Source organism: Haliotis rufescens, unplaced genomic scaffold, assembly GCF_023055435.1.
Source record: "Haliotis rufescens isolate VD_foot unplaced genomic scaffold, xgHalRufe1.0.p SCAF_6, whole genome shotgun sequence".
In the NCBI taxonomy this organism is placed as follows: domain Eukaryota; kingdom Metazoa; phylum Mollusca; class Gastropoda; order Lepetellida; family Haliotidae; genus Haliotis; species Haliotis rufescens.
In genome coordinates this window covers 29,898,338-29,911,745 of record NW_025964334.1, presented here as the reverse complement: position 1 = coordinate 29,911,745, position 13,408 = coordinate 29,898,338, and the positions used below count along the sequence as shown (strand labels likewise).

Below are 13,408 nucleotides of genomic sequence, written 5' to 3'. Positions count from 1 at the left end.
TATGACCTATTATTTTTACCAGGTATATTTTTGCAAACTAGATACTAAAGTTTATCAAAATAATAACAAGTGACCACCAGAAACCAGTTGGTGAAAAGAGTGGGATTCTGAATCACTAATCAATTTGTCGTGGCTAAAGGTTACTGTATTCTGAGTTCACAGTCAAAGATTCCTTTCCTCCATGGCATTATCTTTCAGTTCATTGTGAATGTGTTCAAAGATGACAAAAATATGGTCATTTACAATAATGTGATGATTAACACCAAATTCCATACATGAGTGAACAAAAGACAGAAACTCTTCACATAAAATCTGTTTGTCGTTGAAACACTGAAATTAACACAAAATGTTCATCACAGGACTGGAACAGACATTGGGCCATGGCACTAACAATCTTAGTTTTTGATTAACATAGTCAATTGGTAGGCTGTCTATAACGACCAACATTAAACACTATGAAATCAAATCACACAAGAAAAGTTATTTTGACTTATTTATCATTACTTTGTTCTTTGATTTGATATAGCAAGGTGTTATGAGAATGATTTCAAGAACAAATACAGGAGAATGGTTGTATTTGTCAGATGACAAAATGGCTCCAAATATGAATTTGTTCACAGTGTAAAATATATCTAAATTGTTGATGCCTGAATGCTTAACACAGTTAATTTTGGAACATACTACACAATGAAATTACACAATTACAAACACATACACAGAAAGAGAAACTAACAAAAATTGCATCCTTATAGCGTGTCTGTACATTTCTATGTTACGTCATCTGCATTATTGGTATCTGTATGTACCAGGGCCACTTGACTTAGGTAACATGAATTTCATAATTATTCTAATGCCATAACTTACAAGACAAACACTAATGGTAAAAATTATGAATTTGAGATTTGTAAGTATTTGGTGACGTACACATTATTTTAACTTCAAAGACACACTTAATTTGACTTTCATTACTCATAAATTCTGTCCAGTTTGTATTGATAATTCTTTGATCGTATCCATATTTACCTTTAATGAATGTGTTCTGTCACAATTATCTCCCTTACAGTCTATGAAACCAGAGTTATCTCCCTTCTTTCACACACCCAGAACCAAGTTATTTCTCCTACCATTACTCAGTTTACAGGTCCATAAGTTATTCATGTCAGCTCATGTCCCAATGACAATGTGCAATACTGAGACACAATAAAACAAATATAAATTACAAGTTGTATGTACAATGCAAAATTGTACATCAGATATGTACATATTAATACAAAACATGAGTAAAAAACACATAAAAAAGTTTGCTATCTCTCAATTACAGCTTGCACACAAAAGCAAATATATTTAGCTTTCAAATTACTCTTTTACCTGGTGAAGAAACATGACTATGCCTTAGTGTGAATATATTTGTACCATTCTCAAAATATTTTCTTACAATGACAAATTCACAACAGGCATAAAATGGAATATGTGTGAAGACTATGTACAACAAAATCATTCTGGCTTATTCAAAACTCATATCAAGAGTTGAGATAACATTTTCTCCAAATTGTCAACAATTCTCGGCAATAATATTTATTATATCTGTAATTCCTAAACTTTAATCCAGCCTCAATACAATGTACTGCTCAAAACAATTTAAGGACAACACAATTCTTTCATTATAACTGTTAATCTGTCATGACATGACATGATAGATTAACTATAGTAATATGAAGGAATCGGGTAGTCCATAACTTCTTTTGAGTAGTATATGTAAAGACAAAATGAACACATGAAATTCAATCACAAGTGATGTTGGTAGAGACAGACAAACATAGAATGTGCATATCATATATTTCCTATTGTATTTGCATGTTACGATTCAACAAATAGACTATCTGTCATATCACATTCACCAAATTGGACAAGAGCAGTTATCAACATCCACATGATCATCGCCATCTTGGCTGCAGCTGTACAAAGAGCTAGTCCACACTGCATACAACATCATAAAGGAGAAACAGAAAATCCACAAACTTTCATCTTAAAAATGCATTTACAACTTATTTCCTATGCTGAATGAAGATAACTTTCTTAACCTGCTTCATCAACTCATTGAGTGAATGATTTAGGTCTCATTCTATCGGAACAGTGAGTGAGTGAGTGAGTGAGTGAGTATGGTTTTACCCCACTTTTAGCAATATTCCAGCAATATCATGGCTGGGGACACCAGAAATGGGTTTCACACATTGTACCCATGTTGGGAATCGAACCCAGGTCTTCAGCGTGAAGATCAAACACTTTAACCGCTAGGCTACCCGACGGCCCCCTGTCAGAACAGTATTTCCGTCACAATGTGTGAGCCAAATGATGGAAGGAGAGACAGGGGAGAGCCGAAGTGATGCTTATGGTTGCACACAGTTGATGCTCACTACTTTGGTGAAGCCCAGGAACATAGTGAGGACAGGTCAGGTGAAACAGGGTTTAAGGTCACATCCAAGATTATTGCACTCATATAGCACCTTGCATGCAAGTGTGTGGTTAATTGTACTTGTCCTGACTTTACAGTGCTGACAGAAGGTTGGACAGGGGCGGTCCCAGGAGAATGGTTGTAATGAAACCAAGGGTAATGATCGGGACAAATCAGGGATTTAACAGACCCTGGTACAACAAGAGTCATTACCCCGTACAGCCAATTGTCAATTGAGATTCGGACCATACATGATTGGGAAACTTCACAAATATGTGTCGAGGATGAACCCAGTCAGCATATAAATATACTATCTTGTTACAGTGACAGTAACCATTATCTTCAGCATTAGCAACATACAGGATAGGCATGTTAACTATATTATTCATCATTCCTGATTGAAAATAATTCTACATTTTGTCTGATATGACAAAATCATCAGAGGCAGATATCCCCCCTTTTTCATGGATTAAGATCAATGTATTCTTATGGAAGTACCCCAAAGAAATAAACTGAACATGATAAATGGCCAAGACACACCAAGATCGTTTAGATAAAAAGAACTGCTTTTGAGTCAAATCTTGAATCAAATCTTGATGGACAGATTGACCAAGTATTAATGTAATTTTCCAAAAAACTGTGTTGTGTTGTGGGATAATATGCTACATTCAAGATTTATATGATGAAAGTTCAATCACGTTTAAGCAAAATGAAATTTGACAGAAGAACATGCCTTTGAACCACACAATGAGACTAAATCATGTTATGTATATTTATATTTATGTAAGTTGATGGAATGGCATCCCCTTGGTGTTACAAACCTCCTAACAACTTTACCATAAACTTCCTGTCTCAAAGTCGTCATGGGAACAACACAGCTATTAAGTACACTCCCTTGTCTCTTGTGAACCAACAACCTCCTTAAGCTGATAGCGCCAAAAGAAAAGTTTTACTGGGCCCCTGGCAAGTTAAAAATAACCTTTCAAATCACTTGCTCTCAAGTTTAAAGTCTCTTTAGTTACTACCTAACCAACCATGGGATTGAAATTGTACCACTTGTCTTCTGGGTAGTTCATTTCTTAAATCATAAACTTGACATTTTTAACGATCTGCAGAAAATGAACAGGGTGTTATGCTGCTTTATGCAATACTTAGATATATTAAAACATATCTATATATAAAAACGATTTATCTCCACTTCAGATAAAATCGCTAAATGACTGTATCAAAATGTCAGTCAAGTTTCGTAATATGAACAAAAATCAAATACATTAAACCTGCATCACAGTATTATCATTATGAAATTTGTCTTCCAGTCACCCAAACCACCAACCCTGAAACTAAAAGTTATCCTTTAAGCTGAACTAAACACTCTCTAGTTATTTTATCTATGTGCAATTTCAGTATTACCTCTGCTCCACAAGAGGCCGTCTAGATTGTGTCAATCACTTTTCTACATCATTACAATACTTTACAACGAAACTATCCACACTTTTTCTCTTCCATATTTGCACACACCAGATTCCTTCATCATATCTGGTACTGTGTGCAAATAGTAACACGAGACATGAGTGTGAGGTATTTGTCATCTCCATGGAAACACACCAACAAATGTATCCTCCTTCAGACATCATCATATCAAGCGGTAGCAGTCTGCACAACACAAGCTTCACTTACAGCTCAACCACACCAACATCTTATCAACATCTCTAAAAAGAAGTTTAAAATATTTAGTACAAAAATATTACCTACCAACTATTTCATATTAGGATAACATCAATAGTTTGTTTCATTCGCCATTTACACTTCAGTTCACATATACCGTATTCAACATAATAAGCACCCATGGTGATATTTGCTAATATATTGGCAACAATCCCAATTAGCATCCCTTCGAATTGATCAATGTACACAAGACTTATTTATTCGTGTATAATCACACTCATGTGTTATATGCAGTATACACCCTTAATTATGGAAAATCAAATTCTGGAAAAATATATCTGTTGTATATAAACATTAAAGGCTGTCAGCATAAACCATGAAATTATTTTTTTTCCACCAAATCAATATTGTAATAAGAGCCCCCTATTTCTAATTTTGATAGCACCTTGGGCGCGTATTACGTTGAATACGGTAATTTCCAAATCAGCACACACTCAATAGGTTAATATTGTTTTGTGGCACGAACAACAATAATCAAGGGGAAGGTATATATTAGAAACAGAACATTCAAAGTATGCTAAAAAAATCATGGTTAATAATGCTTGATTCAAAGTGTATCGAACAAGTCTTACCAAGGAATAAGTAGTTCATAATGACCAATGACATAATACTAAATGACACGCTGCAATGTAACTTAGTAAACAACAGTATGAAATTTGAAGATGGTAAATGTTTTACAATAACAGTACATTAACAAACTCATAATTTGGCACATGTTTTCGTTCCCCTATGATTAATTTTGTTTACTAAAGTTTATTCATAAAAGACACAATCAGGGATTTACCCCATTCATATAGAAATACAATTTATATCAACATCCTAAACAAAATACCATACAAGTCATGCATCTAGATATAATCCTCAATAAAATCTTCACTTTACTTCATCATAGCATAGGGTATCTTAAATTATTTTTCGTATATAACTTAATATTTCTGTGCTCAATAAAGGCCAGGCCAATGTAAGTATTTGTTTTATCAGCTTTCATCCCCAAAACTCCTGAAGGCAGGAGAACTCTTAAATTTTAATGATGGAAGGACAAAGTATGATCAGAACTCTCTCTGGCCAACAGGAAGTACCCAGTATTAAACTAGGAGTGAGTGAGTGAGTGAGTGAGTGAGTATAGTTTAACACCGCTTTTAGCAATATTCCACCAATATAACGGCGGGAGACACCAGAAATGGGCTTCACACATTGTACCATAAAATTAGGAAATGAGGAAAAGTTTTGCAACCAGTTATGAGTGAGTGAGTGAGTGAGCTGGGTTTATCGCTGCTTTGAACAGTATATTCCAGTTATATCGCGGCGTGTCAGCTTAATGTGGGAGGAAAGCCTGAAGTGCTGCATGTGTCAAACGTTCATCAGTTTGATGACACCCACGACCATGGGTATGGTGCTTACTAACCTAGAAACATAATCAGGGTAAACCGAGGATTCAAACCCACAAGATTGGTGGTGTGTACAGTCAATTGAGCACCTTAGATGACTGGATCCCTTTAAACCATTATGAAAGTAAACAGATGTTTTCATATGAATAACAAACAAACTAGACACAATTATTATTCCAATTGAAAACGGCTTAAGAGTGACAGGTGGATCTCTAAAACAAGTAATTGAATTGGTCTGGCCATAGAATTGACTATTGATGGTGTACACCCCCTGCTTCCATGCTGTGCAGACTGTCTGACTGTTCTGTAGGACACTAGCAGTGGCGTGTGTCAGGCACTCAGTGTATTGGTTGACGATCTGATGATGGAGCAAGTGATCACATGCCCATCTGCATGTCGGCAAAGTTGTAGAAGTTGTCGATCTGCTGCAGCGCTGCTGTCAGGTTCTGGCTCACGAACACCAGCCCAGTTGTCCCCTTCGTCAGATCCACAACTGTTTCTTGGCAGTGTTTTATTACACCAGTTCCATTATACTCCAACCCAATCACAGGCCCTGAAATAGTATTAAAATACTGTGAACTTTGAGGTGGTGAGGTGAAATGGGGTTTAACATCGTGTCCAAGATTATTGCATTTATATAGCAACGTCCATACACGTGTATGTGTGTGTTTGAGTGTGGCAGCTTGTACTCGTCCGGACTGATGCCGATTTATAGTGCTAGCCCACTGAAATACCATGCAGCAGTTTAACAAAGAATACCCCACTCAGACACAGTATACTGACTCCGAGCTGACCAGTCCTTGTTTAAGCCTCTTAATGCCAAGTGCCAGACAGGGTAACAACAAGTACCATCTTTAAACGTCTTTTGGTATGACGTGGCCGGGGATCGAACACCTTCTTTTCCGCTCTCCGGACAGACGCTCTACCAATAGACCACCAGGGCGGTTGTGAAGTTTGAGGACTGACATGACCATGAGTGAATGTTGTTTAACACTGCAGTTATCAATCTTACAGCTTAAAGAGGAGCCTGTAAACAGTTGAGTCTGGACTAGACAAAGTATGATTGGTGTTATGAGGAACGGCCCATGCTGCCAACAATAAGCAGACTACTATGATGAAACACAGGAGTACGAGTGCTGCCAACCTTGAAACATCATCAGGACAAATGTTGGAATAAAACTGACCATCAATGCTTTTAGTGACAGAACTCTACACAGAAAAATGCCGCATCTCAGATGATTCACTGAGTACAGGTTTCTGGTGCGCCTAAGGGATGCAACTCTGGACAGAGAAATGAAGCACTTTAGAGATACCCTGCTGAACATACCTTGTTGTACTGCTAATGAATAGGAGTCAGTGCCAAACACTCGTTGTGCGTCTGCAGACTGCATAGAGACTTCCTTCGTCTGCATCAGGGAACAGTCAGGCTGAGGAAGGGAGAAAAAGTATTATTCCAGATATACCTCAAATTTTTCAGTTTCACAAAATGTATGTCCTTTGAACAGAAGTAATTCACCTTCATCAAGCCATATGTATGATACACTTATAATACCAAGCAACCTTTACACGATGGCTGCCCCAATCAATAGGTAGACATGTTATTTATTTTAGAAAACTCACATGGTTATTCCTCATGGCTTCTATAAATGAGATGGCCCGGTCATGAGAGCCTCCATCATTGAAGAATATAATGAGACATGACTGGAACAGAGAGATGAAACATTGAAATGCCATAAAAATGAATGGTTTGTTCTCCCTGCAGTGTTTTATTCACTCCTAGTTGTCGTTTATTTCTTAAATACATGTAACAGATTGAGACAATTAATATAATCATAATACATGTAACAGATAAACAATGTAAAAAGCAGCATTACTCCGTATTCAAGATTCACACTCTAAACATTAGTGTAATAAAGATATTATGCTGAAAACACCACAATATAATTTTCACACCTCATCTGACTTTTTCCGCCTTGTGCCGAGTGTGTAAGGGACACAACTCTTCCTGGCATCATATGTGATCTGTAAAGAGGCAAACTGCTCCCCAGTTGGCAGTGGGATATAGTCCTCAATATTCACATCCTGAAGTAAATAGAGACATTAAATCATCACCATACAAGGCAAAAAAAATATTTGTCCATGCAAGATAACAATTAGAACTCCCAAGCATCAAAATGATCACATATATATTGTCTCTCACAGTCCCTACTTGATTTCAGTAAATGGAAAAAAATGAGAAAGTTATTTAGTACATCCTGGTTATTTTTGTATTATGTGTGTTTGTTGTTTAACACCGCACTCAGCAATATTCCAGCTATTATGAGGGCGGTCTGTAAATAAGTGGGTCTGAACCAGACAATCGAGTGATTGAAAACATGAGCATTGATCTACACAATTGGTATACAATGACATGCATCAACCAAGTCAGTGATCCCATTATTTGCCTCTTACGACAAGCATAGTCGCCTTTTTTGCATGGTTTGCTGAAGACCTATTCAACCCCGGATCTTAACGGACATATTTTTGTATTAACGCTATTTCAGGCATCCCTTGTGATGACATTGGAGGAATATTGCTAAAACCGGTAAAAAAACCATGATTAGGGTTATCATGAACACCTTGACAGACCTACATAAAACTTGAGATGGCAAAGAGGAAGAAGACGGTACTAAAACAAACTTGGGTTGCCAACTGGCCTACATCTCGTCCCCCTCATCACACTAATGTCCTGAGTGAATGTGTTCTGTTGAGCTGCTACTCACCTCTGAGAGAAGGGAGAAGTTTGTCTCCCCTGGGGCGGGCGTAAAGTCGTGGATGTTACTCCAGGTGTTATTGAACACTGTCCTCCCGGCCGCCTTCATCTGAGCTGCAAGTAGACATGGGGATCCATTAACTTGCAGGTTTTACCAGACAAACATATACTGTCGGATACACGTACAACTTGAGAAGGGACTCAAATAACCAGACCTGAGATTCACATGGGATGTAAACTATTCTATGTTGCAAACATTAACACTTCAGTTAAATTCCACAGAGTGAGTGAGTAAGGGGAGGAAGGAAGGCCTGACATTTCAGCTGCCACTATATCATCCATAAGGTTGAGACAACTCTCCGACAACATCCTCCACAGCTGTTTCAATGGCAATACTGTTGCATTGGCTAAAGTTTAAATAATACACTAAAGAAAAACTGTAGAACTGTAGAAAAACAGTTGATACCAAATGATTAAACAACGTATCACTATATAAAAATAGTTGATACCCAATGATTAAACAACGTATCACTATAGACATGATAGAAAAGCAGTTGATACGCAAAGATTAAACAACATATCACTATAGAAAAGCAGTTGATACACAATGATTAAACAACGTATCATTGTAGCAAAACAGTTGATGCCCGATGACTAAACAATGTATCACTATAGAAAAACAGTTGATACGCAATGACTATCACAATGTATCACTATAGGAAAACAGCTGATACCCAATGAATATCACAATGTATAACTATAGGAAAACAGTTGATACCCAATGACTATCACAATGTATAACTATAGGAAAACAGTTGATACCCAATGACTAAATAATGTATCACTATAGGAAAACAGTTGATACCCAATGAATATCACAATGTATCACTATAGGAAAACAGTTGATACCAATGACTATCACAATGTATCACTATAGGAAAACAGCTGATACCCAATGACTATCACAATTTATCACTATAGGGCACAGGAAAACAGCTGATACCCAATGACTAAACAATGTACAGTATCACGATTGGACAAGGAAAACAGTTGATACCCAATGACTATCACAATGTATCACTATAGGACATAGGAAAACAGTTGATACCCAATGACTAAACAATGTATCACTATAGAACGAAGGGTATTGTGTATTATGCTGTGTGACTATTGTGGTGAAGCAGTGCATCAGTGAAACACTTGAAGCTGAGCCCCAGTACAAGCTTCTCAATAAGTTCATCAAACATACTGTCGAGCTGTGGGTAGGAGCACTGGAAGCAGCCTAACTTGACATTGTTGGTGGACTCAATGATAGGCTGCGATCCACAACACAAGAATATGTCCAGTCGGCTGCAGTCTCGCGTCCGGAACTGCTGGCAGGCAACCATTGCTTTGATGTCCTTGCAGTCACGGAAAAAAACACTGAAACCAAAGATATACTTCATTGACTATTGGAAAAAATATGTAGCGATTGCATATCATTTTTCATGAGAACCATGAGATAAATATGTACAAGTTATTGTAACACAATATTATTTGTTGCTGCACTTAGCAATATTCCAGCTATATATATATGACAGCCTGTAAATAATCGAGTCTGGACCAAGCAAACCGGTGTTTGATATTATGAGCTACATCCCATGCTGGTGGGGTATGATGATACACAATCAGCTATGCCTGACCTCCCGATCCATTTAGTTGCCTTATATGACAAGCATAGGCTGCTGAGGAATAGTTGGTCTGCTGATATAAGCACCAGATTATACTACCCTTATACAGTTGCTTGTAATATTCTTACACACTAAGAATGACTGTAGCACTTGTAGCACAGTGCTGTTTGTTTGCTTGGACGAATAAATATGGCAGAGTGACGCTGTGTTCAATCTTTGTTTTATTGCCAGGATTACATCTGGTAAGGGGTACCGCGGCTTGGACGTCAAGGGAGACAACTTTCATGCATCACACACTATAACATTCACTTATCGCACAATACAACAATGATACACTGCTCACCATCCTTAAGGTTAAAGATGCACAACTGTGGCGTATTGATCAATAAGAGACACACAATTCTAATAAGGCCAACTGTAACACAGTATATCATCATGATCATGCCAAAAAGGTTTTTACTTGCCTTTATTTAGCAAAGCTTTAGTTAAAGCATGTTCTGTAGTGACATGATTGAGAGATGAGATGAATGCAGCTAGACAGCATTCTAACAAACCTTGTTTTGATTGGTCCAAGGAACATCCGACAGTTCGTGCAGTCATCTATGGTTATAGTTGCAGAGTGGTCAAACACATAGATGTTACAGTCCTAAAGGAAATGTAGAACTGTACTATACCAATAACAATAATAACAATAATAATCTTCATAATACTCATCCTAATCATCATGATCATAATCATAATAGTGAGTTGTTTTTAACACCGCTTTTAACAGTATTCCAGTTATATCACGGCATGTCAGCTTAATGTGGGAGGAAAGCCTGAAGTAATGCAGGTCTCAGACATTTAGCACTTTGGTGAAACCCACGAGCACGGGTATGGTGCCGACAAACCTAGAAACATATTCGGGGCGAATCAGGATTCGAACCCACAACCATAGGTTTCTGGTGTGCCCAAGGGACGCAACTCTGCACAGCAAATTGCGGTGCCTTAGACGACTGTGCCCCCTCATAATCATAATAAGCAGTAATAAGTTACACACATTTCTAAAATATATTTATGGTGCCTATAATCATGATAATGCAGCTAACATCCAGGATATCCAATTACATAGTAATCATGGTGTCATATCAGACAATGGATTAGTGTGCACTCCAACTGCATTTTCAGCTGGTAAACATGGTAACGTAATGAGTCAAAGCTTTCTGCTGAAATCAACAATATAACAACAGTAATATAACAAAAACATCTACATCATTGCCATCGGTAATCCTTGCAAACCTAAAACATTAGTAATCATCGTAATAATTATCATAACAATGAACTGGTGAATGTTTACTTCAAGTTTGGGCATTTTGAACAGCTAGAGGACTGCAGGTAGAGGGTGGACCGTGAGGCTGAGAGTTGCAGATGAACCTGTGGTAGTTACCTCACAGTTCTGTATGACCAGCTGCTGCCCATTGACACTTCCTGGCAGTCGACTGACCGTTTCATTCTTCAAGTCTTCTATGATGAAGTCTTTCACATTCACCTGGGCTCGTACATCCCTGAAACAGAAGTAACCACAGATGTTTCGTTTGTTTGTTTGTTTGTTGTATAATGTCTCACGCAGATATAGGAAGGCTTTCTGTAATTAATCGAATCTGTACCAGACAATCCGGGATATGATGACATGCATAGGTGAAGTCAGTGAGTCTGACCACCCAATCCCTAAAGTTGCCCCTTCCGGCAAAGCATGGGTTGCTAAGAGACCAATTCTGACCCAGATCTTGACGGGGAAACACAGATGTAGTCCATTATACTGCAATGTTGGGATAGCACATTCACATGGTCTTAGGACTTCTTAGGATTTCAAAATAAAGGTTAGATCAACATGGTAAATAGGCCATTTTTATTAGATCATATTTGTCAGGTGGACCACGTATATGAGTAAGTGAGTTCAGTGCTGCTTTGAACAGTATTCACTTTCAGTCATATCCGAGCATGAGTATAATGAGAGGAAAGCCCGGAGATGCAATCTTTTACCATTTTGGCCAAACCCACAAGCAAGGGTATGATGTGAGGAAAGCCCGAAGTGATGCAATCCTTTACCATTTTGGCAAAACCCACAAGCATGGGTATGATGCTGACAAACCAATAAACATAAGCAGGTAGAAATGAGATTTGAATCTACAATCATAGGTTTCTGGAACACCTAACACCTAAGGGATGTGATTCAACACAGCAAATTGCAGTACCTTGTAAGACTGGTCCAGCAGTGCTCCTTAATAACTGTTGAACTCTTGAAGTCACAATGTTCATGTGGTGAGGTGAGGTGAAATGGGGCTTAACGTCACATTCAAGATTATTGCACTTAAATAGCAACGAGCATGCATATGTGTGTGCGTGTGTGTGTGTGGCTGCTTGTACTAGTCTAGATCCATGCCGATTTTATAGTGATAGCCAACTGAGATACCATGCTGCAGTTTAACATGAATATCCAACTCAGACACAGTATACCAACTCCGAGCCGCTTTTTTTAGCCCCTTATTGCCAAGTGCCAGCCAGGGTAACAACAAGTACCATTTTTAAACGTCTTTTGGTATGACATGCCCGGGGATTGAACCATGGCCCTTTTTGTTCTCTGGGCAGACACTCTACCATAAGACCACACGGGCGGTTGTGAAGGAAACAAAGACATTATACACATACCATAAAAAAAATGAAAAAATTCAAATTTAATTATTGATTGTTAGGTCAACAGGTCAAGAACATGATGAAAAATAAATACTTTTTCATAAAGAGGTTATTTTAAAGGACTTGATAATCAGCTTTTTTCACTCAAAATACAGAAAAATAATGCATGTTTCAGCAACACACAAGAAAAGATCATTTTGCCATTAACATGATTAAAATCCAGGGAGTCTTGACATCCACTTAATAGAAAAACTGGAATTTAAACAAACTGAACCAGAAGTTATTCATCACCCTGAAACAAAAAATCATTCAAATTTCAACTTTTCAAAGCTCTTGTGTGTTGTACATGTTTTAGCACTGAGTTGCAAGAAACATACATGGCTACTCATTGATGAAAATCTGCAATTTCAACCATCAAGTCATGAAGGTCATGATGGCTTGCCCAGCCATTTCAGATGATTTGACAATAACACACATAAACACCTTATCCAATCAATCAAACACAAGCTTCAACGGTTTTTACAGTATCAACACAGGGAGAACCATGCACGTCTCGACAAGGCCTCCTCTTGTACAACAGTTCTGTTTGTCAGAAAAATCAACAAAAATGACAATCACTTAACAGGCTGCCTCGTTACATCAGACAACTGGAGCAGAACAGCGTACCTTCTAATCAACACCCTGTACAAGGTCGTTCTTATTGATTGTGTTGATTGCTTTCATTTGTCAATAGCAATGTGAGCATGAC

At 37.8% G+C, this 13,408-nt stretch overlaps 1 protein-coding gene across 2 annotated transcripts in view; it reads right to left on the bottom strand.

Moving 5' to 3' along the window:
• Positions 1-4,472: 4,472 nt before the first annotated feature.
• The window catches only part of LOC124141032 (protein XRP2-like), a 28,712-nt gene continuing 19,776 nt past the window's right edge, over positions 4,473-13,408 (bottom strand). For both annotated transcript variants that reach the window (XM_046508894.2, XM_046508893.2), the window contains exons 2-9: positions 11,414-11,531; positions 10,542-10,633; positions 9,567-9,739; positions 8,328-8,431; positions 7,519-7,647; positions 7,186-7,266; positions 6,893-6,992; positions 4,473-6,118 (exon numbers count right to left, since the gene is read on the bottom strand). In XM_046508894.2, the coding sequence (XP_046364850.1) occupies positions 5,943-6,118; positions 6,893-6,992; positions 7,186-7,266; positions 7,519-7,647; positions 8,328-8,431; positions 9,567-9,739; positions 10,542-10,633; positions 11,414-11,531 (973 nt within the window). In that variant the 3' untranslated portion in view covers positions 4,473-5,942. The remainder of the gene's footprint in view (positions 6,119-6,892; positions 6,993-7,185; positions 7,267-7,518; positions 7,648-8,327; positions 8,432-9,566; positions 9,740-10,541; positions 10,634-11,413; positions 11,532-13,408) is intronic.